The sequence below is a fragment of the Capra hircus genome, chromosome 11, assembly GCF_001704415.2.
Source record: "Capra hircus breed San Clemente chromosome 11, ASM170441v1, whole genome shotgun sequence".
Classification (NCBI taxonomy): domain Eukaryota; kingdom Metazoa; phylum Chordata; class Mammalia; order Artiodactyla; family Bovidae; genus Capra; species Capra hircus.
Genome location: NC_030818.1, coordinates 77,583,016 through 77,599,578, shown reverse-complemented (window position 1 = coordinate 77,599,578; position 16,563 = coordinate 77,583,016). Strand labels below are relative to the sequence as shown.

Sequence of the window (16,563 nt, the reverse complement as noted above, 5' to 3'; positions counted from 1 at the left end):
TAAGACCCAGAGGTGAGCCACTTACTGTGCCCAAGAGCTTTCTGGGTGTAAGAAGCAGAGCTGGGATTGAATCCAGGCTTGTTAGACTTGTATTGGATTGAATGACCTTTTTGCCTAAAAGAGCTGGTGAGGAGGTGCTGCTGACATGAGGCTAGACTCACTGGCCCTCACCCGTCCTGTCTTCCCACTGGGTCTAATGGCAGTTTGTGTCTGTGTGTGTAGGGGGGACGTTTGGTGTTCCCTCCATCACCCTGCTCTCACCTCTGCCCAGGAGGTGGGTGAATCAGTGGTGCGGAGGAAGGAGTCCTGACTTAGATTAGACCTGGAGGCCCATTCTGTACCGCCTCTAACAGTCTGTGACTTTGGATATGTCACCAAGCCTCTCTTTGTGTCCCTTTTCCTTCCATAGAATGGGAGTAAAAGCACATGCTGCTACCACCTGACATCACAGGTGGCTGAGAACGAGGTAGGGCACACGACTCATTGACATAAAGATAGGTGCAGCGCTGAGGTTGGACTAGAGGTTTCTCTAGTTCCCTTCAGCTCTAAAGACTGATTCCTGACCTTTCCCATTTGCCCCGCCTCGCTCAGGCCTGGCTGTCCGATTTACCAAAGGTAGACTTGGGAGGCCAATTTCCTATTTCCAAACCCAGGGAGCGCTAGGAGAACTCTCCCCTTTCCTTTATCCCATTGCCACCTGACATTCTGAAATGAACAGGCTTTCTCAGTAGAACGGCCCATGGCCAGAAGCCCGGAGCCCAGGACTCTCACAGGGCCCAGCAAGGAGCTAAGCCATGGTAGGTACCTCGTGGGCAGGTTTCCCAACCCTGGCAACCATGTGTACATCACATCTTACCTTCCTCAAAGAAGCGGCTGTTGATCTTAGGTGTGTCTTCAAGTTTCAAAGTCTGTGTGACCTGTGCCATCATCCCGTATTTGTTCCTGGCAACACAGGAATGTCAGCATGTCACGGATGGCCAGGCTCCCCGCAGCATCCTCTGCTCTTCATGTTGAATGTCTCCCCTATCTCCGCTCCTCCCCAAATCCTGCTCCCCTTTCAAACCATACTTATTTATATCTAGCTGTCCTTGACCGCCTGTGAACAGCAACAGCTCCTTCTGGTCATGCTGGCTGTCCTTCCATCAGAAGGACCCCTATACCTTACACTCTCCACCATTCCAGAGTGCCCAGAGGGAATGAACTAACACTAAGCTCCAAAATTCTTTTGTGATCTCCCATAGTTCAGTGCCAAGAATATAGATAGCAGTTACTCAGTCAACACTAGTTGACTGACCAGTTTTCAAAATGGATATGTAAGTCTCTAGGCCAATTCCAAAATCTTCTGTAAAGCCTTTCTAACCCGATCAGCTAGTAATGGTTCCAGTTTTTCCTGATCTCGAGCACTTGAAGCCTGGATCTCAGATATCTTTTGTTGGTTTTGAATTGTTCCTCATGCCTAAGTCTTTCCTGCCAAACGGCCTATTAGCTTGAGACAGGAGGATAGAAATACATTCTGCTTTGTACCTTTTCATACCTCCTCCCAGGCACAGCCTAGCTTGCAACAGGGCACCGAGAAGCATTCAGCTCTTAATGGCCCCATAAATAAGGAATCGGGGCTACAGCCAGGGACCTACTTGTAGGAGAAGGGCAGGAATAGGTGCTGCTCATTGCAGATGGCTTCTGACACGTGCTTTCTCCTTGGGTCCAGGGTGTACCGGCAGGACTGGCTGCTGCCAATCATTGTTGACAAGGGGCGGGTCTGTGAATGGGATCAGGGGAAAAGCATTTTCATCAGGCCCTGGGGCTTGAACCTGAGTCTTCTCCCATATGTATTTCCCTTCAGGGAAGAAAGTGGGGGAACAGGGGCTCTGTACCACTAGATAAACTCAGCGAGAGAAGAGAGCTTCATACTTGACTTTTAGTCAAGGGGATGAAAACCCAAAAGCTGAGTCCAGCTGTAGACTTTTCTTATTTCACTCCAGGAGACTTCTGATCTGTACAAAGTATTTATAACCTGGAATCCAGCACATGGGGCTTCCTAGGTGGCACTAGTAGTAAAGAACCTGCTTGCCAATGAAGGAAACACAATGAAACATGTGTTTGATTGTTCCCTGGGTTGGGGAGATCCCCTGGAGAAGGGCATGGCAACCCGCGCCAGTATTCTTGCCTGGAGAATCCCATGGACAGAGGAGCCTGGCAGGCTACAGTCCATGGGGTCGCAAAAAGTCGGACACGACTGAAGCGACTTAGCATGCATGCATGCATCTAACATGACTCCCTGTCCTGCCACACACGAACACTTCACACCTGTTCCTACTGCTCCTTATGTTTTCTCTGCCTGGAATTTTTTCTCTGGGATCCCTTCTAGCTCTAACATTCCATAATGTTAATAATGAAGAGGCTGCTGCCAGTGTGCATAGCAATGCTGATGTGAACTTACCATGCCTCTAATCAAAGCGAGTGGGCTAACTCCCGTGCTAATGGGCTGGAAGTGATCACACTTCCCCAGGTTTCTTTCAATGGATATTTCTGTTGCCACGTTTCCCTTCTTCGTTTTAACAGTAAAGTCTGTGGAGCAGTTTCCATACACGGTATCCTAGGGCAGCAGAAGATACAACAAGTGTACTCAACACAGGGAACCATCTTTAGGTGCTTGGGGTAGGGCTGGGAAATAAGCCTGTAAGAAAAGCCTATAAGAAAGAAGTCTGTAAGAAAAGAAAAGAAAAGAAAAGCTTTCTCCCAGATCTCCCATGGATCTGGGAGAAAGCTTCGTCCTCTTGGACAGAATGTGGGTGCGGTTGGTTCCTGGGCAGCCAGGGTGGGCGTGAGAAAACCTCTTAAGGGTGGTCCTGGCTCTTTGGCGTGTACTCCAATCCGTTTTGTGTTGTATATGTCTTGGTTCTCCCCCCAGATCCTGAGACCTCCCAGTGCAGGGGCCTCTGCAGAATGCAGCAGTATCTGCTCCCCGTGGAGTGCAGCACAGAGCTCAGAACATAGTAAGGGCTCAAAAGTGTTCACGGGACTGAACTAAACTGAACGCGTCCTCAGAGCAAAACCTGGGATTCTTAAAAGAGGCTAGCAAATGGTCAGTTATTTTCTGTGTTTAAAATGCACACAGGGGACTTCGTTGGTGGTCCAGTGGTGAAGACTCTGCCTTCCAATGCAAGGAGCACAGGTTCAGTCCCTGGTCGGGGAACTAAGATCCCACACGTTGCAGAGTGTGGCCAAAAATTACACACACACACACACACACACACACACACACACACACACACACATACATACACACACACACGCACAGAGGCCTTACTGTGCTCTACCTTGTGGAAACATAACAAAATCAAACAGAGGGTAGGGTGGTCAGGACTCCTCAGAAACTGCTATAAAATTAGATCCAACCTGCTCAGGCTGTGTGGGCTGGGCCCTCAGTGAGCCCAGAGATCAGGGGGGCTCTGAGCAACGTGCTTTACACCAATACAGGGCCTCCTGTGTAACTAGCCACGCAGCTGAGTCAACGATCCAGTTGACGTATAAGTGGAACCCAGCTCCACTATGTGAAGAGGAGTTCAAAGGATCACTGTTATCAGCTTTTTAAATTCTCACCAGAAATAACACTTGCTTAGCCTCTTCCGTTTCTGGGGGAAGCAGGAGGGCAGAGATGATGCCCCTCTTGATGTTGAGGATGTGTTTAGGCTCTTCTTTCTCTGGGTAAAGTAGAACTTGCTTGCCTTCAGGAACAGCCAGCTTGAGGTCATACCTGGTGCAGAGAGAGTATGGTTACCAGGGGTTCCTTCTCCACCGTGAGCCATAGGCTAGGTGGCGTTGCAGCCTCCTTTTTACATCGTTTTTTGATAAATATCAGCACATATACATATATTTTCAAAAAAGTATACAAGTATGTGTATGCTTCTGGTATTCTTTCTTTTTTTTTTTTTTTTTTGCTTTGCTTGGCTCACCCAGTCCCTCTCTCTCCCCATATGAGTCTCTGCAGTCATGCTCCCCACACAACACCCCACTGGGCCTTCCATTCATATCTCCACACTCACATGATCTTATACAGAAGCATGGGAGTGAAAACACCTTCATAGAAATAGTTTGTCGTTGCTGGTTTTATCCAAATGGCATGGCATCCTGCATACTTGTCTTTATCTTGTTCTTCTCATTTAATTCTACTCCATGAAAATCCTTGAGTCCTCTGGCAGCACTCTAACAGATTCTCTTTACAAAGCTGTGTAACAGTCCATTCTGTGGTTATATATTCTTTATTCAGATCATCTCCTATTTGATGGCATTCATCTTTTCTCTTCCTGGATGTTTAAATTTTTTTCCCCACCAACAACACCAATACAAACATTTTTATGCATCTATCTTCACATGTCACTACTTTTCTTTTTAGCTATGTCAAAGGCTCCAAGTATTTTTCATTATATTTACTAAATTGACTAAAGGCACTCCTTTGCAGCAGCAATGTGTGAGGGTATGCTTTGCCTCACAGGCTTGCCAGCAATAGGTGCTATTGCTGTTTAAAGTTTCTGTAGTCTTATGGGTATAAGTGAGTATAACGTGATAAATATCTTGTTGCATTCATTTCATCTCCTGACCACCAGTGAACTGGAGCTTCTTTCCATACATTTGTTGGACATTCCTTCACTTTCATATGATCTCAGGCTATGGCTAAAGCCTGGGTCAACTCTGATCATAGGAACCTTTCTTTGGGGACTTCCCTAGGGGATTTCAGAGAGCCTGGCACCCTCTGCTCTAGCTGAGTCATAAGAAAGAAAAAGAGATGAAGGTTGCTTCCCACAGCCCTACATCCTCTCAGAAAATTCCAGACACTGTGACACAGGCTCACAGGAGAGCCTCAAGGTGGCCAAAAGCAGGAGTCTCTTTTGTTTGGAGGAGGGTAAGGACCAAAGGAGACTTCCCTGGTGGCTCAGATGGTAAAGAATCTGCCTGCAATGTGGGAGGCCCTGTTCTCTGGGTTGGGAAGATCCCCTGGAGAAGGGAATGGCTACCCACTCCAGTATTCTTGCCTGGAGAATTCCATGGATAGAGGAGCTTGAAGGGCTATAGTCCACGGGGTTTTAAGTCGAACATGACTGAGCAACTAACAGACCAGAGAGCAACTCCTACTCCCTTCCATCACTGCAGCCCCACTCCCTCTGATGCTTCCAAGTCTTGGATGCAATAAGAGGCACTGGTAAGAGACAGAAGCACCAGGGCCTATTTTGGCTTCCGAGTCTAATGTTTAACAAATTGAAAGACAGGCAGGGAAGGAGTGTCCATTGTTACCAAATCAACCCCATGACTGTATTTGCACACACTTAGGACACTACAAGGGCTTCGCTGATGGTTCAGATGGAAAAGAATCTGCCTGCAAAGCAGGAGACACTGCAAACTGTGATCTGGAGATGAGGCAGGGGTGATGTTCAAAAAAATCTAACAACCAGCACACCGTGAACACTGATCAGTCAGAAGCGCTGCCAGCTGTAAGCAACAGGAAAGGTCTGGTCAGTGTGCATTGGCAGGACGCCGGCCCTGGAGGGGGACCCGCTCAGGCCGTGGCTCTCCCCGGACCCCTTGAAGCTAGTGTTCTCTGCTGAGCCGAGCCATGTTTGGTCACAGCAAGCCCTGCCCGGACCCTCTCTGAGGACCACCAGGCACAGTCTTGTTTCATTCTTTAAACATGACTTCACTAGTTTAAACAAACCATCTAGCTTTATTGTCTCAAGGAGTGTGAGATCTTTTAGAACCATATTTAAATGATAATTAGGGAAACTTCAGTAGAGGAGGGTAGAGACTACTTCCCTCTTTTTGATTGTTGTGAAAACTCAGCAATTTCCTGTTCTATGGTGAATAGAGAGTACAAATACTTGTACTCACATATGTGTCCAACAATAAACGCATGCTCATGTCTCCCTTGGACACACACACACTCTCGAGTGAAACACATGCCATGATGCCCGGAGCTCAGAAATTTGAACGCACAGGCCTACATCTTACTTGGACATGGCAGCAGCAAACTCCTCAGAGTTCTTGGTCTTCTTCAGCAAGGCCTTGCCCTCGGGGTCGAGGCCATACACCTCTTTCAGGGTGCAGTGACTCGTCTTCAGGATGAAGTTGCAGAGTTGGGGGACCTCCAGCTCCACCTGAGAAGACAGGGTACGTTAAGACTCTCCACCAACACTCCTCCCCAGCTCAGGGCTTTCTGACCTTTCCCATGTTCCGCGGGACACCATACTTCTGAAGTTTTCCCCTTTGTATGCAAAGGATGATAACTTTTTATTGGTTCTAAATGTACTCCCTTTAGTTATAAAGAGGTACAACTGGCTGGAAGAAATGCAGCTGAGGAGTGAGGGTTTGGAAGAAAACCAGGAGTCAGGAGGAGGGCTATCATTGGTTTCAACAGCAAATGCTTCCTTAATGTCAGTGGAAAAACTAAAAATCCAAGACCATGTGTATCTATCAGGGCCTATTTCAAGCTTCACATACAGCTGGAGTTTAAATAGTTCCCTCTGTGTTATCCAGCGTGGTTTAAAGAACTTTCTGCAGTGCTGGAGATGTTCTGTTTTCTCACTATCTAATATAGGAGCCACTAGGTATGGGGGCCAACAGAGCATTTGAAATACAGTTAGTGTGACTAAGAAACTGAATTTTTACTTTTATTCAATTGATTTTTATTTATTTAAAACTCTTTATTTTATATTTGAATACAGCCGAGTAACAACTTTTATTCAATTTAAATAGTCGCATGAGACTAAATGGCTACCTTACCTGACAGCACAGATACTGGTGCCTGAAAACTAAGAGGGCGGCCCAGTTTGACTTCTCTTTCCCACAGGAACCCCAATAGCTGCCCTTAAATCTGTTCCGCAGAACATGGATACGAGTACAGTCTGTCTCAACAACTGGTAAAGTTTTATTTGAGAACAAACTGCACGTTTAAAATTTTCTGTTCTGTTTGTTTTTAGTAGTAGATCCTATTTCAGTTAGATGATAAAAGCCACACTCCAGAATGCTCTCCTGGGATGCTCACCCATTGGACATCTCTTGAAATGTTAACTCTATTAGTCTGCAATTTTGACATTTTAGATCACATATTTTAATTACATCTTGGAAAGAAAAGTGAAAGTGAAGTCGCTCAGTCATGTCCGACTCCTTGCAACTCCATGGACTACCAGGCTTCTCTGTCCATGGGATTTTCTGGGCAAAAGTACCGGAGTGGACTGCCATTTCCATCTCTAGGGGATCTTCTTGACCCAGGGATGGAACCCGGGTATCCCGCACTGCAGGCAGAGGCTTAACCCTCTGAGCCACCAGGGAATGGAAGCTAATAGCAAAATAAACCTGGTAGGTAAAAATATTGTTTCTGTGGTAGACAACTTAAATTTTTTTTAATTTAATGTGAACCATTTCTAAAGTCTTCATTGAATCTGTTGCAATATCGCTTCTGTTTTATGTTTCGGTTTTTTGGCGTCTAGTCATGTGGGATCTTGGCCACCCCAAACAGGGATTGAATCCACAACTTCCCGCATTGGAAGGTGAGGCCTTAACCCCTGGACCAGCAGGGAAGTCTCTGTAGCAGATAGCTTCTCAGCAAAGAAGCTAACTGGCAAACTGAGGGCCAGTCCAGCACTTAGAGGTTATGATGGTCCTGGCGCAAGCCGGGTTTGCTCAGCCCTGGGCTCCAGGGTCCTCCAGTGGCCTTCCCTCTCCCCTCGTACCTTGCAGTTGATCTTAGTGGAGCTTCTTGAATCAGCAGTCCCAGGGACACCACTGGAACTCTCAGCCTCATAGTTATAGACGTATTTCCTGAGGTGCTTGAATCGCGTTGCATCTTCTACAATGAGGAGAAATCCATCAGCTACATGGCAGAAATAACTCGCCCAAGGATACTCCATCCTGGGCATAGAGGGATAGTGGCACAGATAATGAAAAACAGTAATTAAACTCCAATTATTTTCAATTAATTTTGCCTTATACTTAATTTTTCTTTATAGATTTAACTTCTCTGTTACGACAGTGCCTTGAATATATAATCTGAAGCACAAGGCAGGGAGTGTCAAGTGATGAGGCTCAGACAGTCTACAGGAAAGACTCCTTGGAAAATTAAGAGTTGACAGAATAAAGCAAATATATCTTTCACTGACTTTTCAGAATGAAAATACTCTATGGCTCTTTTTAGATTCTACCAAATATCTGAGGCAAAGTTCACTAAGCGTCAAGGATATCTGGCTGACTTAAGAAACCCCCAAGAAGGAATTTCTGGAGGTTTCCGCTGTGCTTGAGAGAAATTTCCTGAACAATTTGAGAGAAAGAACATCTGGGTTCCGAGTCCAGATGCAGTGATGCCAGACGCCCACGAGATGGCAGTGCTGCCCCATCAGAAGTTAGCATCCCGTTGTCTCTGGAGAAAACAGGGTACCACTGCAAGGCCGGCTCCTTTGACCCCTAGGGGTCAGGTAAATACAAATCCCAGGGTGAGCATCTACAAAGGTTAAAGTCAGCATTTCTTCACCCTCTTGTGCTTCAGATTAATGATTAGTCCCTGACAAACAGTCTCTTTAAAGTGCCCATGGATCAACAGGTCCCCTCCCCACCCTATCCCCAGGCTGAACGTTTGGGACAGAGGGGAAGGGTGGGTAAAAGAGCTGAGATCCCCTCGCAGGGGCAGAGGCTCCAGGAACTGGTTTCTTGGGGTCAGAGCGGTGTACACCAATTACAGCATCACGGTGTTTCAGTGATCCGAGGTGCAGAGGGAGGGGTTGGGGGTCGAGGGTTGAGGGGTGGGGTGGGGCGCCCTTCTCAGCTCAGGGGGAAATGCCTTACTTGGACAACTGGGGCTGACATTTTCCAGCACTTCATCTCCTGTAAGAAAGGGAGAAAGGCAACTGTAGGTTTTCCCTTTCTTCCAGCTGGGGCCTAGGGTCTGGCCAGGAGGACCACTGCATTAACCTCTAGCAGGGAAGAAGGCTTTGAAGAATCCTCCGTCCCTCCCATCACCTCCCCCACTCCCACCCTGAGTCTAGAGGAGCTCCTCGCAGCTGGTCCTGTGCCCCTGTCCTTCCATCCTCGGGCTGCCCTCCCTCTGTCCCAGGACCAAGCTGCCCCAGCCACCACTCCGGCCCGGGCTTTGGGGCCCCTGGTCCCCCACCCCTAGCCCTGCACCCTGGCGGCTGGGTGGCCTCACTCACTGGCCTGGGTGCTGGCAGCATCCAGGAACAGCAGCAGCAGCAGCAGCAGCACCGCGGGCCTCGGGGCGCCCATGGCCAACCTGGGCGGTGTCTCCCTGCCGCCTGCTGTCTGGGCCTGGCCTCGGCGCTGCTCGCTGGCTCCAGGGGACGGGCGCCCACAGGCAGCCCCGCACCCACACTTGCACCTGCAGTGGGAATGGACGGCCGGCGCCCGGGGCTCTATTTATACGAGGCCTGAGGCCGCCTGCCTAGGGCCCCAGCTGAAGGAGCACCGGGCAAATTGCACAAGGTCCAAAGGGCAGCGACCGGGGCCTGTTTGCTTTTCCGCACCAGGCCGGGCTCTGAGCCCTGAGAAGGGGCCGGCGAGGGGGCTCAGCCCAGACTCCACCAGGGCCACTGGGGCCTGGCCTCTCCCCTGGCTTGTCCTCAGGGGTCTCAGAGCCCGAGGGGCCTGCCCTGACCCAGGAAGACGACCGAGCGCAGGATGAAGCCTACCCCTGCTCCATGCACGGACTCTGTAGCCACTGGATGGCCAGTCCTTCCCAGCGTCTAGGTGGAGACCTTCCCCCGACCCCCACTTCCTTCCTACCTGGGTGGACTTTGAGGTTGCCTGGGGGCCTCTAGCCCAGATCAGTACCCAAGGCTCTGGGTTGCCTGCCCTAGACTCAGTTCATCTGGAGGAAGCAGAGAGAGAAGAGAAGGAGAGAGGGGTCTGGAGAGGGACTGACCCCCTCTCGACCTGAGGGACCACATCTCTGTCAAAGCAGAAATCCAGGGGCCGGAATCCTGTGGAAGCCCCAGTGAGGAAGTGCCTTTGGAAAAGGCCAGCTTCCTCCCTCTTCTCCTCTGCCCACCCCAAAGGTCCAATTTCTTTTTGGGAAGTTGAGGGGAGGAGGCTTTTCTCTGCATGAACTGCCTTTGGGTTTCCTCAGGAACAGGGGAGGCCAGTGAGGAGAAGTGAAGTAGTGGGTGGATGCAGAATATTTCTCCTAACACATCCCAGAATCTTCTCCACGAATCGGTCCCTTCCTCTCTAGGTCCTGTCCATGTCCCACAGGAAACTTTGACCAAGGCTCTTCTCCCACTTTTCCTTGCCCTGTCATAGGCAATCAGGCACAGCATAAGTATTTCAGCATCCTACTGATGTCTTGGGCTTCCCAGGTGGCCCAGTGGTAAATAATCTGCCTGCCAATGCAGGAGACAAGGGTTTGATCCCTGGGTTGGGAAGATCCTGTGGAGGAAAACATGGCAACCCACTCCAGCCTTCTTGCTGGGAAATCCCACAGACAGAGGAGCCTGGCAGGCTACAGTCCATGGGATGGCAAAGAGGTGGACACAAACGAGTGACTGAGCCTACACACTCATACACTGATGTCTTACTGACCCAGAAACAATCATAAAGGGTGATGGATGGGGTGGTTTTGTGATGGGATGGATGAATGTCTGAGACTGGCCATGTCTACAAGGCACCTGCAATCTGACTGGGGAGAGAAGCCGCGTAGACAGGAGACAGATGGTAAGCAATACAGGCAGGCTGCAAGCAAAGCTCAAGGATGTAGACCCGCTGGAGGAGAGCCAAGGGAGGAGTCGGGGGTGGGCAACAAGCAATGAAGTGAGACTATAGACTGAAGGGGACACGGAGCACCCGAGGCGCAAGTCAGTATATGTTGTTACAATCTGTTATTTATGAGATGCATCCAGAGGTAGCGAACCACATGTGAAGTCTTTTAAATTTTGTGGTGCCAAGACTGACAGTTCCAGAAGGGTCATGTTCTGAAACAGTTCAGTTCAGTCGCTAAGTTGTGTCCAACTTTTTGCGACTTCATGGACTGCAGCATGCCAGGCTTCCCTGTCCTTTACCACCTTCTGGAGTTTGCTCAAACTCATGTCCATTGAGTCGGTGATGTCATCCAACCATCACATTCTGTGTCAACCCCTCTCTGTCTTTCAATCTTTCTCAGCATCAGGGTCTTTTCCAGTGAGCCAACTCTTCACATCAGGTGGCCATAGTATTGGAGCTTCAGTGTCAGTCCTTCCAATGAATATTCTTGGAAGGGTTGATTTCCTTTAGGATTGACTGGTTTGATCTTGCAGTCCAAGGGACTCTCAAGAGTCTTCTCCAGCACGACAGTTCTGAAATAGTGTATGCTGCTGCTACTGCTAAGTTGCTTCAGTCGTGTCTGACTCTGTGTGACCCCATAGATGGCAGCCTACCAGGCTCCCCCATCCCTGGGATTCTCCAGGCAAGAACACTGGAGTGGGTTGCCATTTCCTTCTCCATAGTGTATAAAGACCCCCATTTCCTCAAAGGACACTTGAAGGTTTGTCTTGTTCCCAGAACCTGGGCCTTCACATTTCTCCTCATTCATGTATTGTCCTTAGCTGGGAACTCTCCATGAGCAGCTAAACTCCCTTCAGTGATTAGCTTCTTTGTATCCAAGGTATATTCATATCGTTAAAAGTGGGTATTACAAAGGCTTCAACCCAAAGCTGGTCATACCTATACCACTGAGTTGTACAAGATCTGGAAAAAAAAAACTGCCCCCAAACCCCATTTCTCTGAGTATTTTATTTGAACTATTTTATGTGGAGTGTTGCTCCACAGGAGGAGCTGCTGTCAGAATTTCAGGAAATGGTCCTGCTCCTATACATTTTTACTTTAAGGAGAATGGGCAAACATTTGTAGGTACAAGGAAACCAAAAGGAGATGGTTAACTTCAGTTTATGAACACAAGTCCAGGCTTCCTCTGCTGGATGACAAATGAAGCCACTGTCTTATAGTGTGTCAGTGGAAAACATTAATAAGTCTTGGAGATTAACGTACAGCATTATGAATGTGGTTAATAGTACTGCTTTGCATATTTGCAAGTTGCTAAGAGAACAGATGGGACTTCCCAGGTGGCTCCCCAGGTGGTAATGAACCCTCCTGCCAGTGCAGGAGACATAGGAGATGCGTGTTCAGTCCCTGGGTCCGGAAGATCCTCTGGAGGAGGGCAGGACAACTCACTCCAGTATTCTTGCCTGGAACATCCCATAGACGGAGGACCCTGGAGGGCTACATTCCTTAGGGTCGCAAGAAGTCAGACATGACTGAAGTGACTTAGCACACAAAAGAGTAGATTATAAAAGGATCACAAGAAAAGAAAAAAAAAAAACTTGGTAATTGCGTACAGTGTTGGAGGTTGACGTTTTGTGATCATTTTGCAATGTGTACAAACACTGGATTACTCCATTAGAAAAGGTAGAGAACATAATTTTTATGATTTGAGACTAAAAAAATGAATCTGCTGACTTGGATACAGGAAAACTCTGTGGGTTGTTTCTATGCCCTGAGTTGACTGTCACCGTCTCTAAAGGAGAAACCCTAAGACTTGGAAGCATTGGGCTCAGCTTCTGTTTCTTTCCCTGATTTTCTCTGTAAAGTCACCTCAGTTCTGGGCTTCAGCCAGCAGTACCCATGCTCTGACAGGGTCAGGGACACAAGCACTACAGAGGGAGGGTTGACTGTTGAGTTGATTTGGGTACACTCCCCGGTGGCTCAGAGGTTAAAGCGTCTGCTTGCAATGCAGGAGACCTGGGTTTGATCCCTGGGTCGGGAAGATCCCCTGGAGAAGGAAATAGCAACCCACTCTCATATTCTTGCCTGGAGAGTCCCATGTACGGAGGAGCTTGGTTGGGCTACAGTCCAGGGGTCACAAAGAGTCGGACACGACTGAGTGACTTCACTTTCACTTTTCACAGGAATACTGTAAGGATTAATATGAAGACTTTTCTGAAATTACTAAATCCACTTAGACCTTGTGTAAAACACTATTTCATTTAAAAAAAATTACTTATTTATTTATTTTTGGCTGTGCTGGGTCTTCATTGCTGTGCAGGCTTTTCCCTAGTTGCATGAGTGGGGGCTATTCTCTAGGTGCATGAGTGGGGGCTATTCTCTAGTTGCATGAGTGGGGGCTATTCTCTAGTTGCATGAGTGGGGGCTATTCTCTAGTTGCATGAGTGGGGGTTATTCTCTAGGTGCATGAGTGGGGGCTATTCTCTAGGTGCATGAGTGGGGGCTATTCTCTAGGTGCATGAGTGGGGGCTATTCTCTAGGTGCATGAGTGGGGGCTATTCTTTAGGTGCATGAGTGGGGGCTATTCTCTAGTTGCATGAGTGGGGGCTATTCTCTAGCTGCATGAGTGGGGGCTATTCTCTAGTTGCATGAGTGGGGGCTATTCTCTAGCTGCATGAGTGGGGGCTATTCTCTAGTTGCATGAGTGGGGGCTATTCTCTAGTTGCAGTGTATGGGCTTCTTGTTGCACTGGCTTCTCTTGCTGCAGAGCCCAGGCTTCGGTAGCTGCAGCATGTAGGCTCAGTAGTGGCTCACTGACTCTGGAGCACAGACTCAATAGTTATGGTGCACAGGCTTAGGTGCTCCAATGGCATGTGGGATCGTCCTGGACCAGGGATCAAACCTGTGTCTCCTGCATTGGCAGGCAGATTCTTTACCACTGAGTCACCACGGAAGCCCGTAAAACACTATTTTAAAATACAGCATTATCTGTGACCATAGCTATCACTCTTCATCTCTTTAAGTAGAACATTTCTCAGTTTGCTCTCCTAAACATGAAGTTTCAAAGGATAGCAAGCTGTTTTCACAGACATCAAATGGTGTCAGGAGTCAGGCAATCTTCTAGTATAAGCTATTCACTGAATGGAGAAACCCCAGGTCCTGCGAGGTCAGTTGATGTAAAGGAAAGCAGTGTGTGTGTTGGAGTCAAGAAGACCTGGGATTGAGTCCTATCTGGGTTTCTTGTGGGGTTTGTAACCTTGGCTAAGTGACTTCACTTTCCCAAGTCTCTGTTTAGTCATCCCTAGAACAGGATTAAAAATATACACCTCCCTCAGAGGAATCTTTCTGAGAATTAAGTGAAACAATTATGTAAATGATTGCATTGATAGCAGGATGTCCCGCGAAAGAAGACAATACATGGTAAATTATCATTTAATATGTGTGCGCATTGGAGTGGAAATATATTTGGAGGGTACCTACTGAGCTAGCTAACCACAGCAGATATAGAGACAGAAATAAATAGAACAAAAATAGGAAATCAGGCTAAGGAGAGAGAGCAGAAACAAAACAGGGCATCCTTGAGGGCGACGTACAGCAGACACAGAGCGCCTGTTGGTCACTGATGATTCCTAACTTCTCTGGGGACCTGAAATCACTCTCTTTTCTGGAGTGAATGGAGTTCTTCCTATAGCAAGCAGACGACTGAGTGACTAGGATAGACACACATTCTGAAGTTGTGGAGATTAATCTCAGCTGGCAGCTATGATTTACCAGTTTGTGAAGGCAAAGTCCCATTGGGTGAACCATTGGTCTGAGTAATCACAGAGCGCAGGGTCCCCATTAGAAAGCCATCTGATGAATGGAATTTCAAGGAATTAGATAATGCTGAATATCCCAGTTACAGTCTTCAGAAACGAAACTATGCATTCTGTTTATCTGCAGGTGACCAGAAGGGTCCTGGTCAAGTTCAGGGACCTATAGGAACTATTCAAGGCCCCTCGGCAGCCCACTATCCTGAGTTCAGCATAGTTTATATATTGAAATGTGTTCAATATAAATTTGCTGAAAACAAATGAATGAATTTCTGACATTCGGTTTTACCTCTGTTGCTTCCAGGACATTCAGGGACAGCGACCATGATGTTAAATATATCTTTTCAGGGACATAAAACAAGGAAATACAATCTGATACAAATTATTTCCAGCTATACTGTTCAAATAACTCATCTGGCAAATAGGGACCAGAATTGACAATGATTAATTGGCTCATTTCTTTTCTGCCTATGACAGCATTATAATTGCTAAATGATGCCCAGGAGCTGAAAGTAAACTTCAAGAATTATAGATGGAGGGATTTCCCTGGTGGTCCAGTGGTTAAGAATCTGTCTGCCAATGCAGGGGATATGGGATCAATCCCTGGTCTGGGAAGATCCCACATGCCACAGGGGATGAACCCACATGCTACAGCTGCTGAAGGTCGAAACCATAGAATCTATGCTCTGCAATGAGAAGCTGCAGTAATGAGAGATGAGTGCACCACAATACAGAGTAGCCCCTGCTAGTCACAATTAGAGGAAGCCCACACAGAAATGAAGACTCAGTGCAACCAAAAATAATAAATAAATAGATCAATTGAAGAAAAAGAATTGTAGATGGGGCCGTTCCCAATATGGTCTGTGCCTGCTGATAACAGAGTGCAGCCACACATATACACAAACACATACAGAAACGATAAATGTCAAGGAAAAAAAAAAAAACAGTGCTAAATGGTGTAAGTGAAAGATGGTGGGAAGGGCCAGCATCAGTCAGATGAAGACATGACTGATGGATGATTCATTTCTGGTGCAGAAGTAAAGAGAAACCTTCCTACTCAGTTATTCTGCTATCCAAGAGATAAGGTCAGACTGTTGAGCAGCAGTGCTTACCGAGGAGAAAAGTCCGAAGTCAGCATGGTTCAGTGTGCAGTCAGGTCGTATGGGTGTGTAGCTATCCCTTCCATGACCATGCAGATCTCAGCCCTCCACCCTGCCAGGGCAGCTCCAGCCCCACCTACTTCCAGGAGCCTTTCTCTGGCTCCCATTGTTAGACCTCCTGGCTTCTGATCCTGGTCTCTCAAGGGTCAGTTTCTTTATAGGGCAACAGTTCCTAAAGGACCTCCATACAGACATCCTGTTGCCCTGAATCTGTATTTGTCTCTGGTGATATTATTTAATTTTTTATGTGTTTACATATTATCTTGCCAACTGGAGAGATAAGCTTGGAGGACAGGACTGTGTGTTGTTTTCACCTTTGTATTTCTTTTCCCTCTTCCTTGCCAGCACCTCAGAGGGCCAGGCAGGTAGGGCCAGTAAACACTGTGACTGTTATATGAGATGGTCCTTGTGAGACAGGTTTTTTTTCTTTTAATTTTTCCATACCTACAACTCAATTTTACTCTTCATTGCTGCTGTATATGCTTATATGTTAATTTATTGGGTTGGCCAAAAAGTTCGTTTGGATTTTTCCAAAAGAAACCCGAACAAACTTTTTGACCAACCCAACCAAATGAGTGGTGGATCTGAATCAGCATAAGATAGGCAGGATCTCAGAGCCGGGATCATGGGACAATCTCAGACTGAGTATTGTCCCTCACCTGTGAGATGAGTAAACACGATTAGGTGACCTTTTAAACTCATTGCAGCTCTGACTACTTGATTCTGTGGACACTTTGGAACTTAAGGAAAACAACCTACAAATGATCCTGGGTTCCGACCTCACTGTGATGAGGAACTGGGGCTGAGGATTTGGAATCACTGAGCAGGATGCATTTCCA

General features: G+C 47.5%; 1 protein-coding gene across 1 annotated transcript in view; it reads right to left on the bottom strand.

Annotated features, from left to right (window-relative positions):
• APOB (apolipoprotein B) overlaps window positions 1-9,371 on the bottom strand; it is a 39,915-nt gene extending 30,544 nt beyond the window's left edge. The window contains exons 1-8 of the mRNA XM_018055590.1: window positions 9,195-9,371; window positions 8,830-8,868; window positions 7,725-7,840; window positions 6,004-6,149; window positions 3,604-3,757; window positions 2,441-2,596; window positions 1,635-1,759; window positions 857-942 (exon numbers count right to left, since the gene is read on the bottom strand). Of these exons, the coding sequence (XP_017911079.1) occupies window positions 857-942; window positions 1,635-1,759; window positions 2,441-2,596; window positions 3,604-3,757; window positions 6,004-6,149; window positions 7,725-7,840; window positions 8,830-8,868; window positions 9,195-9,267 (895 nt within the window). The 5' untranslated portion in view covers window positions 9,268-9,371. The remainder of the gene's footprint in view (window positions 1-856; window positions 943-1,634; window positions 1,760-2,440; window positions 2,597-3,603; window positions 3,758-6,003; window positions 6,150-7,724; window positions 7,841-8,829; window positions 8,869-9,194) is intronic.